At 35.6% G+C, this 15587-nt stretch overlaps 2 protein-coding genes across 2 annotated transcripts; one reads left to right on the top strand and one right to left on the bottom strand.

Moving 5' to 3' along the window:
* The first annotated feature begins 1597 nt into the window (after positions 1-1597).
* On the top strand, positions 1598-5159 carry LOC149724880 (uncharacterized). Its single transcript, XM_089892271.1, has 10 exons — positions 1598-2058; positions 2125-2298; positions 2421-2593; positions 2651-2785; positions 3097-3250; positions 3604-3745; positions 3811-3908; positions 4078-4195; positions 4252-4339; positions 4938-5159. The coding sequence occupies exons 1-10, from the start codon at positions 1930-1932 to the stop codon at positions 5035-5037; spliced, it is 1311 nt and encodes a 436-aa protein (XP_089748397.1). The 5' UTR covers positions 1598-1929; the 3' UTR covers positions 5038-5159.
* Positions 5160-5467: 308 nt separating this feature from the next.
* Positions 5468-12635, bottom strand: LOC149724881 (mitogen-activated protein kinase 8-like). Its single transcript, XM_089892270.1, has 7 exons — positions 12476-12635; positions 11638-11821; positions 10833-11066; positions 10112-10335; positions 8616-8778; positions 8206-8441; positions 5468-6359 (listed from the first exon to the last, which is right to left on the bottom strand). The coding sequence occupies exons 1-7, from the start codon at positions 12478-12480 to the stop codon at positions 6086-6088; spliced, it is 1320 nt and encodes a 439-aa protein (XP_089748396.1). The 5' UTR covers positions 12481-12635; the 3' UTR covers positions 5468-6085.
* Positions 12636-15587: the final 2952 nt, after the last annotated feature.

Genomic DNA, 15587 nt, shown 5'->3' on the forward strand with positions numbered 1-15587 from the left:
ACGTTTGGCACCATGCAGTTTAATGGATGACCCTCGAATGCATGGCGGGAAAGAAGAGCTATTTTAACATGACATGCTGGTCTAAGGGCTTAAAAGGCAACGGTCACTGCACTATAACCGCCCTTATTGAGGTCACTTTTTAATGCGACTATAAATTTATGCGACTATAAATTTGCTGGACCCTGCAGTTATCACGCTGTTCTTTTGTTTGTGCGTTTTTCGTCGTGAAATTGTTGCGTATATAAGCTTGTTGTGATTCGCAGTAAGAGATACGAAGCGAGAAAAAAAGACGGAATAAGAGAATGACTAAATAAGATACATGAGATTCGAGAGTGAACTGAATACGTTGAGTGCTCCTAAGTTACGTGTTGTTGGGAATACGAGAAACAGGCACAACGTTTTAGCTACGGTGAATTAATTGGACCAGCTTCAAGACACCTGCGATAGTTAATTCCAACTAAGAATCCATCCGTCACGCGTAAAAACGTGACAATATACTAAAAGCCTTTTGGATTACTTTTAAATGCGACTAGAAATTAAAAAAAAATAAAGAAATTTTGAAATTTGTATAATAGATAAAGCTAAAGGAAATCCCATGCATTGTCCCACTGCCTATTTTTTTTATTCGCGCAGTTTATTTTTTTTCAGAGACTGTTTAGTATTTTGAAGCGTTGTGATAGCTTTAAAATCATTAAGCCATGAACAAGAGTGTTTTGTTTTATACACCCCTTGCCCGCTTACAAAATACCATGTATAGTACTGTGGGGGAAGATGGGACACCTTTAGAACCTAATATTCAAATATCCTGATCAAGGTTTAAACAATAAACAACGGTTTATGGAAGTCGTGGGGACATGGTTTTATAATTTTTCGAATATTCTTTGTTTACTACCAAATGGAACGGGAAAATAGAATGAAAAGGTGTCCTATATTGCCCCACCCTACTGTATAGCTACTTTGTAGGTACTTAGTTTTGGAGATTGTTTTTTCTTTTTCATATTTGACTGAAGACTTAAAAATCGTTAGTAAACACTGGGTTGGAGCAATTATCATTAAGTGTCTTGCCAAAGAACACATACACACCCACATAGTAGCCGCGAAGAGCCTTGATTCATATACCCTCTAAGGTTTTTTAATGATAGCGTGAACGCAGTCCCCACTGATAAAGAATACAGTTTTAAAATTTTATGAATTTTTCTTTGTTTTACTACCGAAGGAGACGAGAAGACTTCTCCCCCCACCTTACTATATATTTCCCCCAAAATTGAACGACCGAGTTACCCACATTATTTGGTAATTGCAAGGGACATACAGTATGAGTGCTATACCAGCTTTCAGCATGGAAACAAAACTAGTGATCGCTGATTAAAGACCTTCATCCTAAAAAACGTAAAGAGGAAACGTTGATCGATTAACGTTTGCCAGTTAAATGAATGATAGTAGGCCTACATAACTTTGGTTCCGAAGCGTTTCACAAATTTAAACGTTTTACAAAGATCAAATTTTTTTTAAACCATTAATTTGCGAAACAAAACATCGTCTTCTATTGGTTTTAGTTATTTAAAACATCGTCTTCTATTGGTTTTAGTTATTAATAGGTGCGTGTAAACGATATAGGACTAGATCCTGTGTTTTACTATTTAAAATATAAAATCTCAGATAAAAATTCTCAGATTTTTCAGACATGTAATCGATGAAAAATTAGACCCAAAGTTATAGTCTCGTTTGATAAAGTATGTTTGTATTTGGCATACACAGAAAATCCAATTTTGCAAATGTCACTTTTGTTTTGATTCTTGTTAACGGATGTATAACGGATTGGTATACTGTTAAGTTATTGTTTTCATTTCCGGATACAGTAACATGTAAATTCAGTTGTTCTTGGTTTCGTTCGAAGTCCACCGATCTTGTGTTTCATAGTTAGACAATATGCCCGCTGCCGACCTAGTATCACTAGAGCCTAGCAAGCCGTTAAAACCTCCCGTCTATGGAGTTAGAAAGGGTAAAAGTCGAAAGGAATTTGCAAAGGTTTTTGTAAATTCACAGCGGAATTTAAAGGTAAAAGCATGTGATTTCGAACCGTGTATATACTTGTATATAGGCTTTTTACTTGAGTGTTTTTAGGAATGGGATTCCTCGTTTTACCTTGGAGATCTTGGACAAGTTGTACGAAACTTACAGATGTGGACGAAGCACATGCCTAAAATCAGACCGTACTATGCCATGAAGTGCAATCCCTCACAACCAGTGGTACAACTGCTAGCGTCGTTGGGCGTGGGCTTCGACTGTGCCAGTAAGGTAAACATCCAGTAGGATATTTTGCTTGAAACTCTTAACAAAATTTCCTTTCGCCGTATGGTATAACGTGCGCCCTCAAAACTGCTGTAGGCTGCAGTTGTTTTACAGTAGTATACATTTAGTTTGAAATTGAAACGGCTCTAAAATGCGGAGTGAAACCGGAAGACATTCTCTTTGCTGTACCATGCAAGATGTCTTCCCATATTGAATACGCTTGTCAAACCGGTGTTCAAGTTATGACTGTTGACAACGCTGACGAACTGCACAAAATCAAACGGATTCATCCTACCGGAAAGTAACTTATTTTTTGCATTTTCTCTGGCAAAAAAATTACATTTTGTCTGTAAAACAGGTTGTTGTTACGTTTGAATGTCTGTGAGTTTGAAGAAGGGGTTAGAATGGGGGACAAATTCGGCGCATCAATGTCAGATGCCAAAAAGCTCGTATTATTGTGCAAATCGCTCAATTTAAATTTGAATGGAATATGGTATGTTTTGTTTCGTAATTTTTTGTGGCGATATATTATCCTTAAAGGTAAAAAGTACACAAGTAAAAAGATGCCAGTGATACACAGATTGATGTTGCCTTACACCACGAAAATAAATAATGATACATATAATATCCAAATATTCTGATCGTGTTTTGAACAATTACCAATGGTCTGTAGAAGTCGTGAGAAAACGATTTTAAAATTCTTTGAATTTTCCATGTTCTCTACCGAATGGGACAAGAAAATAAAATGAAAAGATGTCCCATCTTTTCCCATCCTACTATAAATTTATTCATTCACTTTTACAGTTACCATCCTGGAAGTGGGGTTGAATCTTTCGAATGTATAATGAGCTGCTTGCAGCAGTGTAAAGAACTCTACGACTTTGCTGCTTCTAATGGGGTAGATTTAAAAACTATTGACATTGGCGGGGGATTCCTTTGTGGCGAAAACTTTATCAAGGTAAAACCTTTAGCCTCTTTTTTCGTGCTGTTCAGATTGTTTGGAAAATATATGGGTTTAATTAAGGCTAGTCGCTGTTACCATTGTGGGTGTGTCTGTCCGCGGGCCGGTAAATTGTCTAACTTAGTGTTGTCAGTCATATATAAAACAAAAAATGAAAAGCTTCCAAAATAATTATCGATAAAGTTACATACGTGGTAACTCGTAAGCGGGTACGAGGTGTATGAAACGAAGGACAGCCGTTGTAACGACCGTTGTTGCCCCGCCACGTGATGGTAAAAAGTTACATTCAAACACACCAATTTGGTTTATATAGTTTTACGTTAACGCATTGTGGCCACACTTTTATATAGATAAGTAAACAAGTTGCTGCTACTATTGACCGGCTATTTCCGCCTGAAACCGGTTTGACAGTCATTGCTGAACCTGGTAGATTCTTAGTGGAAAATGCATTCGCCTTCGTAACATCTGTGCATGGTAAAGCTATCGTTAACGGTAAGCTAATAATCTATACTTTGTATAAATTAGTTAAAAAGTGTTTTCAATTTCCTTTATTACAGATGTAGCCAAGTACTACATTGGAGCTGGTATTTTTACAACCTTTTGGTTAACGACTTTTGATCATTCTCAAAAAATACCTGAAAGTCTGTCTCGTCCAGTAAGTGTACCAAGTTATTTTCACTTATAGACCCGCTACCTTTAATTGCTTGCATGAACTTGGGATAAAGGTCGAATTGCTACATGCTATTTAAGCCGTTTTGTTAGTACATGACATGTTTAAATGCGAACACGTTTATTTCAAAAATAACTGGCAATCTTTGTTACAGAACCATGACAAATCTTACGTCAGTATGGTGTACGGACCGACATGCGCAGGTTTTGACATCGTATTAAACAGTGTTATGTTACCGGAAGCTCAGATCGATGACTGGTGGTACTTTGACAGTAAGCTTACATTTGATTAATCCCTTAAAAAAATGTAAACACGTTTGCATTGCCAGACATGGGAGCGTATTCTGCGTTGATTGTTCTTGGCTTTAATGGCTACTTGGTTACCAAAGCTGCTTTCTTTATCTCGGAAGATATTTGGTAAAGTATAAATTATGCTCTATGTTCGTAGGCTACACGGCGGTATTATCATTCTGCAACTCTCCATTTGACTTCGTTTTAGGCCATATAAAAAGTTGAATATAAAAAACTTACTTCTTATTTGATATAGTAGGGTGGGGGGAGATGGGACACCTGTTCATTCTATTTTCTCTTCCAATTTGGTAGTAAGCAAAAAACATTCAACGAATTATGAAAATGTATGTTCACAACTCCCACGCACCGTTGTTAATTGTTTAAAACGCGATCAGGATATTTGGATATTATGTGCCAAAGGTGACCCATATTCCCCCACCCTACTATATGTGGCTACTATATATGGTAGGTTAGGGAAAAACGGGACAACTTTAGCACATAATATCCAAATATCCTGATGATGTTTTAAACTATTAACAACAGTCTATGGGAGTCGTGAGGATACGGTTTTATAATTTTTTGAATGTTGTTTGTTTATACCAAATTGGACGAGAAAAGAGATTGAAAAGCTGGCCCTTCTTCTCCACCCCACTATAATAAAACTATGTTCGCTGTTTGTACTTTTAAATTCATACACACCAAGCACATAATTCCATCTTTTTAGGAATGAAATCGCTGAAAAATTGGACCCCAAATCACCCTTGTTTGAGCAGTATCAACGACTTGAGAAAACCGACGAAGAAATAATTTCCAATGATATGTAGTTCATTATCGTTGAATTTGTACACGGATTATTTAACCCATTTCTGAATATATAGGCGTTTTGTGTAGACACGAACCATCGTTATTATTTTTTACAATTTTAAAATACAAGTGGTGTATCTGCCTACGAAGGTTCGTTTTAATCCTGAGCTACTACAAAAGTAACATTTTTGTTTATGCAAAATGGGACAACAAATAGAATGATAAGGTGTTCCATCTTACGCCAACCTACTTTATATAATAAATTTTCTTCATCATGTCAGAAAATTCCACTGCAAAATCTTGTAGGTTTTCGAGACACAGCAAAAAGGTTATTTATGCGCTGTTTCCCATTTGTAACAGAAAGACTGATATCGTAGATTCAGCTAAGTAAGGACTATCTGCGACTTCAACTCCTCTGTAATGCTAGACTTTCTTGACTTGACGACCGGCTTTTCAATTCCATGTATGCAACTTTTAGTAAAGAAGTGCACGAGTACAATAGTGTTACTACATAAAATAGACGATCAGGACCGGTGCTGTCCAAACGATTTTACGGATTTGAGCAGATACACCATGAAAAATTACACGAATCAAGGCGTGGAAATTGATCAATTCGTTTTTGAACGGCCAGCAATTGCACAGAGCTTAGCGCTGCAAATATACGTATGATTGAATACAGCAACAACCGTGCACGGAATCTCACGCGGATCCGTGTTGAAAAAAGCTGAATAAGCCAACGTGTATAGACAATTGCGCTCGGTATGTTTGTAACGTTGTGAAGATTACTCTTTGTGAGTACCGCGCGTGTATCCGAATCTAATCATGAAAAAATCGTAGTTGAAACACCAGCGAATAGGTTATACCTCAGAGCACCCAACGCAAGTGGTTTATACTACTCGGGCGAGCTCCGTTACTGTCGGTAAAATAGTAAAGGCAAGCATGCGTTAAACTTGTGATAAGTAAGAATACGGATATCCAGTATACTATAGACAACGACTCAAAATACGTGATTCTGATCAAACAAGTAAAATACTCGCCCGTGGTCGAGATCTACATGGTTAAGCTGCTTTATCCTTCCGTTTCTGCTTTCACAACCTGTGCAGTAGCAGCAGGCACGTCTGGGTTACTCTCTGCCTTCTCGGGTTCGAGTTTTTCAGCAGGTTGATCTGGTACAGCTGTCGAGAGCGGTATAACCGGGTTTGGGACCGTTGTGTCCACTGTGTCCCATAGTTTTACTTCAGTCCAAATTACTTCTTTCCATTTTTCAACCGAGTAATCGACCTCGTCTATTGATCCGCCGTCGACTTTTGGACCTGGGCCTTCTACCTCGCTGGGATCGTACCTGGATTAAAATATAAATAAGTATAGTAGGGTGGAGGAGGACGGGGCACCTTTAGCACATAATATCCAAGTATCCTGATCGTGATTTAAACAAATAACAACGGTCTATGGGAGTTGTGAGCATACGGTTTTATAATTCCTTGAATGTTTTTTTTTACTACTAAATGAGACGAGATAATAAAATAAAAATGTGTCCCATCGTCGCCCACCCTTCTATATATTAAACAATTGGTTAGACTTTATTATTGTCTGTTACGTTTTCGTAGTACCAGAACGTTATTTTTTTTAGTCAGAGAGTCAATACCGTTTTGACTTCGTTTTGAATTTGTTGGTTATGCCGTAGTGGCAGTCATACAAATAAATACGACATGACATTCAACGACATTGGTCCAACCCAGTGGTCACTAATGGCTTGTCTAAATTATCGAAGTTATAATACACAAAGTTAAAGTTGTAATAAGCAGTAACTCCTAAGCTGGCACGAGGTGCATGAATCAGAACACCTGTGTTATTATAACGACTGTCGTTTACCGGCTACGCGATTCTAATATACAAATGCATATCCGAAAAGCCAGTCTAGCCACCAAAAAAAAACATTTTCTAATACTGAGTACTGCTATAAAAAGATTAACAATAGTTGAAACAAACTAATAATTAAAATTCACAAAATATTTTAAAATTTGTCTTATTTTTAACGTAACAGTACTTTTAGTTGTGTTTTCAAACTTAACCATCTGCTAGGTCGCTAGGAGTTAGGCAACAAAATTAAATCAGAAATCAATTGATTGTTGCCGTATTTCCTATGGGAGCGGCACTGTAGGACACTTAATGCTGTAAAACTGTCTGGTCTAGGCCACGAGTAAATATAGATGTATCAACATATCAGTATATGGAAAAAGTACAAACAGAAACGTAGTTTGCTGATAAAATGTGTTGCAAAGGAGTAAATTACTGGTTAATAAGTTTAAAATTCGGATGAAAATACGTTATTGCCTAGCTTTTTTGACAGGTTATATTAGCGTAATAATTAATACCAAGCCGCATGATAAATTGTACTAAAAAATCTGACCAAAAAAGGAATATTAGTAATCATATATATTGACTATTCAATATAAAAAGATTACTTACATTAAAGTATGAAGTAAACTGTTCAGACATCTGTTATACTTTATCAGTAAAAAGGTGCACATTTAAATACACAGTTATTTCCTTGTCCTGTCAATACTTAAGCAGCATACGCGTAGGTTTATGTGGTTTTTATTTCCTTAATTCCTAATATATAGTAGGGTGGGGGAAGATGGGACACTTTTTCATTCTTTTTTTTCTCATCCCATTTTGTAGTAAACAAAGAACAATCAAAGAAATATAAAACCGTATTCTCACGACTCTCATAGACCGTTGTTAATTGTTTAAAACACGATCAGGATATTTGAATATTACGTTTTAAAGGTGTCCCATCTTACCCCACAGTACTATATTTATTTTACACACAACTTCAGTCAAACAGGTAGGAGGTGTATGAAAAAAACACCATGTTATAACAATGGTCCTTGCCCCGCAACACAAGGTAAATAAGTTACAACCATTCATAAATTTGATTTAGAAACTCCTGGTTTTTTATTTAAATATTATAATAGTATAGTAGGGTAGGAAACGATGGGACAACTTTAGCACGTATAATATCCAAATATCCTGATAACGTTTTAAACAATTAACAACTGCCTATGGGAGCCGTGAGGATATGATTTTTTATGTTTGAATGTTCTTCGTTGACTACCAAATTTGATGAGAAAACAGAATGAACAAGCGTCCCATCTCCCCCCACCCCACTATAATAATAACCTTACCAGATTTTAATATATGGGTGTTGCAATGCATCATCAACAGTAATTCTTCCAATTGGGTCAACTACCAACATCTTAGCAAGAAGATCGCGTGCCTGACTTGACCGGAGTCTTCCATTGCTCTCGGAGTCAGCTGGGAAGAGACTATCAGGGAACAAGCGATGAATTGGATGTCCTCTTTGGAATGGCCGATTCAAGACATAATTCCTCACTGTTGGCTGCAGTTTGTTGATAAAGTCCTGGTAAAAAGTATTTTTTTTTATTTATGAATAATGGCGTCGACTTATTCTTAGTATGCAAAACCACCCTGAGATTTATGCAGGGGTTGCAGCAACCCATAGAGTTCCAAATTGTAAAAAACAATATCTTTAAAAATTTGTATAAAAATACGAATACAGTAATAATTCCCTTACCTCTGATGGAGTTCCTAATTGTTCTGTTATCTTATTCCATTGATCTATGTGATCATTTCCAGGAAAAAGGACCTGACCTCTAATCATTTCACCAAAGATACATCCCACTGACCATATGTCCACTACTTCTTGATACCCCATTCCTAAAATCACTTCTGGTGCTCTGGGAAATAAAAAAATCAATTAAAATGTGATAGAAATGGAGCAGTTAGGAAACAATATTACTTCTTAGCATTATTGTGCAGCTATTCAAGTATTAAGAATGCACTTATTTTAAAAGTTTGAAGACCCAATTTTGGAAACTAAATTTCACACTTATTGTATATATATAGTAATAATAATAATAATAAAAATAAGTAATTTACTATCAATGAGAAATAGTGGGGAACCAATGGAGAATCGAAGTCTAAATCATTGTTTAATTGTCTTTAAACATTAAAAATAAAATGCCATGTGAACTTACTGGTAAATCAGCCCAAACACAAGTACTAAACAGGTTATAAGAAATTTCAACTATAACCTAAAGTATAACTTGTTTCACAAATCCACACGAAAATTAGTAATCGCAAAATAGTAGTTTCTTCATTTTAAAAAGCGATTTTTGATGACGTTATGTGTAAGCGGATTGAATCGTGTTGTTTCGACTATTCATGCATTAAACATGAGAGTCAGCAGCTGGAAAGCACGAGAAAATGACGACATTCTCAAGGCATCCTAAACTACGTACTTAAACAGATCTTTTAACCGTTTGAGATGATCTAAAATTTACAGTTTTTTTTAAGCACAAAATCTGATACAAAAGTTCTCCGCAAAAGCTAAGTAATGTATGTAAACTACTTTATTGGTAAATTTACATAATAAAACCCATTTTTATAAAGACAGTTAAAAACTTGAAATTTAGACTGTTTTGATATTACAGGTGCCAAAAAGACCAATTCTATATTTTAACCGTTTTCAATATTTTGCTCAATATTTCGTTTAGTCTTATCTCACATTATAAAAATTAAAAAGAAAGAAAATGTTGTTTAAACCCCCCATGACATCTTAAACTGTGCTTCGCAAATATATTCAATTTGCAGATATGGTCTTTTATACCCTTTTAAAGCGAAACATTGCAAAATTCAAAAACTTTCGTAATAGGTTGTAATGGAGTGATACTGCATGACATGAAAACTATAAATAATTACACTCACTGGTTACGAAGAAAATAAATAAATATTTTGCAAAATAAATGCAAAACATGATTCACTAGTATCCATGTGGGTGTAAGTCAGGTATGTGTTCATGGGCAAGACACTTAACATCAATTGCTTCAACCAAGTGGTCACTAATGGGTTGTACAAAAACAATCAAAAAAATATTCACCCACAAAGTAACATACATGGTAACTCGTAAGCTTGCCCAAGGTCTATGAACACCTGTGTTATAACGACTGTCCCTTTCCGTACGCGCGAGGATAAAGCTAGTAGCATTACATTCATATTCACATATCACACCTGTAATATCGTGTCACCACATACGGCGTCATCATAAAAGAACCTCCTGCAGTTCTTGCCAAACCAAAGTCAAGAATTTTAAGTGTGCAGTCTGACCGTACCACAATGTTGGATGGCTTTAAGTCTCTATGAATGATACCAGCAGAATGCAAGTGTTTAATGCCACAAAGTAACTGATAGAGAAGATAGGAGAGTCTTTCGTGGTCAAGATCCATTTGAATCACCTTGAAATTACAAGTACTTTATAAAAGATACATAGGCTATATTATAATATATATGCAGGTACATCATATATCTTAATCTTTATATTAGTGCAGATAGCTTAACAGTTAATACAAATAGGTATGATGCATATTATACAACACAAAACTTTGATATTTTAGTTGCATAATTTAGTATAATGTTTGAAGTGAACCATTTTTAATTCCGTAAGGGAAAGGTCCCAAGGCACACCAGGAGACCTGAAATTTATGCCAGAATTATCACATTACATTACCCACTTAGAATTAGGAGCATATACCATACAACATAGTTTGCTACTCTGTAAACCTACTCCTTGAATCCATTCAAATACAATTTGTATACCACGGTAGACAAACCATTGTCATGCAGCCTGACTCATGTTATGTGCATTTTTTTTCTATTGTATGCGAGTGAGGTCCCGCAACAAGGTATGCCATGGGTCCTAGGATCTGTTATACACCTTAGCAAAACACCTCACCTGGCATAAACTAGCATCCATAAGTTCCATGACAAGATACACATGGGAAAAATCTTCATAACTAGATTGGGGTGAAAAAACGTTCAGTAAACCGATGATATTTTTGTGGTTGACAGCGCGCATAAGGACAAGCTCGCGGTAGGCACGCTTCGCATGTGTCGGATTTTGGAACGGACGACTGAGTTTCTTTATGGCTACATGTTGGCCAAGTACTGTATCATGGGCGGCACATACCTAGTAAAGTTGCAAAATAAAAATTAGCCATATATATATGCACAAAATGTAAAATGTGTATTAAGTACAATTAGAAGTTATGTAATTTAAATCTTATCTCTTAAAGTTAACACTTTCTAACTAGTGGGTATTAAACTCTTTGTAACTGGTACTTCTAAAACTAATTTGACAGATAGGCTGTATTGTTATATATATGAATATAGCCTATATGTAATGCATTTTGAACATTTTTGTGAAACAACTCCTTTAAATACAAATTATATGTTCAAATAAACTGTCCCATTTTCTCTCATATTAAATAATGCAAAATCTGTTTAGTTTTCCTAATTTTATGAAAATTTCATTGATTTGGGAATCTATTATGTTCAATGGACAATGGTAAGCCATATTTCATATTAAACTGCAAGTCTGCAATACATGTTTGGCAAAATATACACCAAAATTTAAAATTGGTCAGCCTTACTTTTTAATACTTTTATTTTTCCACTATTCACACATATTTACCAGTAAACCATTATAAACAGAATTCATCACAAAAATGACCAAAATAGTATTAAATACAATTCCTTACCATTCCTTGTGCACCAGAACCAATTGGTTTTAGGCTCTGATATCTCTTAAGCACAGTAAAGACAGAATCAGATACTTGTACAGTGTAGAACTCTGTATTTGCTGTATCTTTGCCAGTCGTAGCAGCACCAGTAGGTGCATTAGCACCTTTATTTTTACCGTTGCTCATGCCCTCATCTGCTTGCCTGTAGGCAAAATACGAAACATAAAACCATTTGTCTTATGAAAGACTTAAATGCCTTTCCATGCGTTGGGGTAATAAGCCAAATCTGGACTAAATTCAAGGTGCTTGACAAGGACCTCACCCATAAATAACAATAAAAAGAAACGAAGTGTTCTAAATTTTGTTAAAAAATATGCTAGTCACGAATTCTTCGCCTACTTTATCTGCTATATAACCATTAAACAATAAATGTACCCTTCAATAACCCCCAATTTTCAACTTAGATCTAACACTTTCCATCAGCCTAAACTAGTGCAGAAATAGCTTAAGAGTAAAAAGGTGTGTTCAACTGTGTCAAACCCTTCGTTTACTGTAGTAACCTTTAAAGATTGGGTGCTAGTTTACAGTCTTCCCCCACCTTATTTTCTAACCACTAACCCCTATAGTCACTAACTACTAACCTCTATAACTACTAACCCCCTAACCATCAACACCTAAACCCAACCCCCTAACCACCAACCACTAACACTTTCCACCAGCCTATTCTGCTATGTACTGGAAGATTCTTAACTTATAGTATACGTGCCAAAGATTGTGACATATTATACATCAGTACATTAAACATTGAATACTTTTCCATATTCCCATTATGTATATAACCACATTTAGTACTTACCCCATATAGGTTATATAAAGATTCAAGGGAAATTATAAATAGTTCCAACTATCCATTTGTATATAAAGTACAATCTAACAAGCTGTATGAACGATAAATATCAGTATTATTGCTATTCGCAACACACGCCTTTGAAAATAAAAATTCAATTTGGGTAGAATGGCCCAAGTTTAGTTCGATTCACTGTAGACCGGTATTGTGTGCTCTCTATCCTAAATTGTGGTCCCATTTAGAATGAGATCATTAAGAAGCACAAATGTATAATCAAATTGTTTGTTTAATATTAAAAATGGCTGTATAGCTTGTATTATTATTGTTTAAATGTTCCGCAGAAATTTAAAAGAATTATCAATAAAACGAGAGTTGTAAAAACATACGAATATACAAACGCTTGGTGGCGCTACATATACACAATGAGAATATGTATATGTACACATTACGTTTTATACAAACTCCAATTTAGAAACTATATCAATAAAATGTCATCTTTATGCGTCATTTACTGTATCGATTCTATTTATTCTACAGCAATGACGTTCGACCACTTGCCTATTCATAGAAAACTGTTCAGATTTTTTCTATGACGTGTTTTACAGCGAATTTTGGCTGTTTCACGGAGTGTTGCAAACGAAATTCATGCGAAGTTACTCTTATACTTACCGAAACATGGAAAGTAAGAATATAATTGTATACATCAACTAGAAAGTAAACTTTTTTTTAAATTTTACAAGGTTGAATATAGTAGGGTGGGGGAAGATGGGACACGTTTCCACTCTATAAAAACAATAATAGTATTATAAAACTGTTCCGCCCCTACCATACATTCCATATACAAAATGCAATTTGGAAAAGGAACCAGGTGGATAAAACAACTAAAACGTTCATTTTCCTATTCAAAATCAACCCATAGAATAATTCGTACACTTTTCAGTTTTGAAATGGGTATATTATTTTGATTAATAGCAATCATAAAACAGTTTCCCACGCATTGCGGCGAGTAAACCATAGGTTTCGGTGCGATACCTAAGTTAGGACGCGTCACTGAAATTGTAAAGGTGCTTATTTATTTCACAACCACACGCACCCTTAGTTGACGAAAAATAAGAAGAATTCGACGCATACCAAGTGTAATTAACCGCGCCTTTTAAGCTTCAATGCTGACAACCATACCCAACCGAGCATAGAATAGTTTGTGTGTAAGAGGCAATGTTCATTCGAGTAGTTTTTCACCGAAATGTGACAAACGGCAGCCGAGGCTATTCGGCGAAAGCGGATAATGGCTTGAAGTAACATTTGTTTATATATTGCAGAGTAACAGCAGCTTTTCCCGTGCAGACTTAACTATATTAATGTGTATATGGTGACGTGGGTATATATAGAAAAGCTATTGATGCATCGGTACTGTAGGTTAGCCAGAACAGTATATAAGCTAAATTATATCATAGGTTCTGGCACTTGTTAGTACAGGCCGGCCAAAACGATGAGAACACGTTGAAAATGGTACTTAGCGAGCCATTGACCAGTTGTGTGTACATCACCGCATGCGGTCAAAGCGTTGACCAAACTGGGCAAACCTGTGATAGTAGACCTTTTGTTTGGCTAAGCTGAGTGACTTTAGTACGGTCTTCTAGTTCAAACAGAGTAAGGCCGACCTACCTAAGCCCTAATTGAATACATCAGCAATGTTTATTAAGTAGGCGGTTGGATAGTACATGTCGTTGGGAGATTATGCAATACGCTCAATACAACAGGGTAGGGATATATTATTTATAGGTGGTTTTTCTAGAATTGGAATCTTATTTATTTAACTATATAGTACTGCGGGGAAAGATGGGACACACTTAGCACCTAATATTCAAATATCCTGATCAAGTTTTAAACAATAAACAACGGTTTATGGAAGTCGTGAGGATATGGTTTTATAATTTTTCGAATGTTCTTTGTTTACTACCATCTGGAACGAGAAAATAGAATGAAAAGGTGTTCCATCTTCCCCCACCCTACTGTAATATACATACGCAATATGTGCAATACAAACTGTAAAACAAGTGCGTCCCTAGGATAATTTGTGCTTACACAGAAAAACCAATAGGTTCCTGAAGCAGTGACCCGTATAGATAGAAGAAATTGGTGTACACAGCAAGTCAGTTACGGTAGAACGTTTCTTTGATGTAATCATATTAAAATTTTCCACTTGTTGTAAATCAGTCGTGTGTCAAAACGCGGTAAACCAATTATAACTGGTCTAAGTAAACAGTGTAACAGTGTAAACTAATATTTGAGATACAACTACGTTCGTAACTTCGTTTTGGACGTAAGTGCTAATGGTATAAATAAAAGTATAAAGTATATGCGGGGCATCTTATTAGCTAGAGATTTTTGGAGTTCCTGATTTGGTCACCCTTTGTCCAATCAATATGGAAATATTGTTATTTTCGTGACAAAATTCGATTTGCTATCGACCGCCCTGTCGCAGTCAGATAGTAAGTTTACTTCAGTTTTGCAGCAAGGCAGGAGCAAAAGATTTGCTGTAGGCAAAAAGATCTAAATTGATAAACTGTATATATAAAAGCAATACGCTCAAGATTTTGCTTGCATTTATTATTTATATAGTAGTGTGGGGTAAGATCGGACACTTTAGCATATAATATTCAATTTTTCTGATGGTGTTTTGTTTAAATCAATTAACAACAGAGTTGTAAGGATACGGTTTTATAGTTCTTTGAATGTTTTTTTTGTTTACTACCAAACGGGACAATAAAATAGGGTGCAAAGGTGTCCAATTTCCCCCCACCCCACTATAGCCTACACAAATTTTAAATGCATTTTGGATGAAATCAGACAGTTGATTACCTTGTACTAGCCTGCGTGGCGTATATTAGAATATTTATATTATTATTAAAGTATCTCGTTTCAGGGCGTGCTAATAATAATTTTTACTTAGTTATACGTAATGACTCGTATATTTATGACAAAGGTGACGTAACGTATGACGTAATTAAATTCTTATTCACCTCGCGTGACGTACAATTAAAGCACGTCTAACTTAGTATTTAAAATTCTGGTTGTTTTATAACAGTTTCGTGTAGATTTACTTCTTTAAACAGTATAG

This window comes from Ciona robusta, chromosome 14 (assembly GCF_009617815.1).
Source record: "Ciona robusta chromosome 14, ASM961781v2".
Classification (NCBI taxonomy): domain Eukaryota; kingdom Metazoa; phylum Chordata; class Ascidiacea; order Phlebobranchia; family Cionidae; genus Ciona; species Ciona robusta.

What these genes read in the sequence shown, in the direction of transcription:
- LOC149724880 (XM_089892271.1), top strand. Translation starts at nt 1,930, where the DNA reads ATGCCCGCTGCCGACCTAGTATCACTAGAGCCTAGCAAGCCGTTAAAA. An exon ending in ATTCACAGCGGAATTTAAAG is followed by an intron (nt 2,059 to 2,124) that starts GTAAAAGCATGT and finishes GAGTGTTTTTAG; the next exon opens with GAATGGGATTCCTCGTTTTA. An exon ending in GCTTCGACTGTGCCAGTAAG is followed by an intron (nt 2,299 to 2,420) that starts GTAAACATCCAG and finishes GTATACATTTAG; the next exon opens with TTTGAAATTGAAACGGCTCT.
- LOC149724881 (XM_089892270.1), bottom strand. An exon ending in AATTAGGAACTCCATCAGAG is followed by an intron (nt 8,442 to 8,615) that starts GTAAGGGAATTA and finishes ACTTTTTACCAG; the next exon opens with GACTTTATCAACAAACTGCA. An exon ending in CACCCATATATTAAAATCTG is followed by an intron (nt 6,360 to 8,205) that starts GTAAGGTTATTA and finishes ATTTTAATCCAG; the next exon opens with GTACGATCCCAGCGAGGTAG.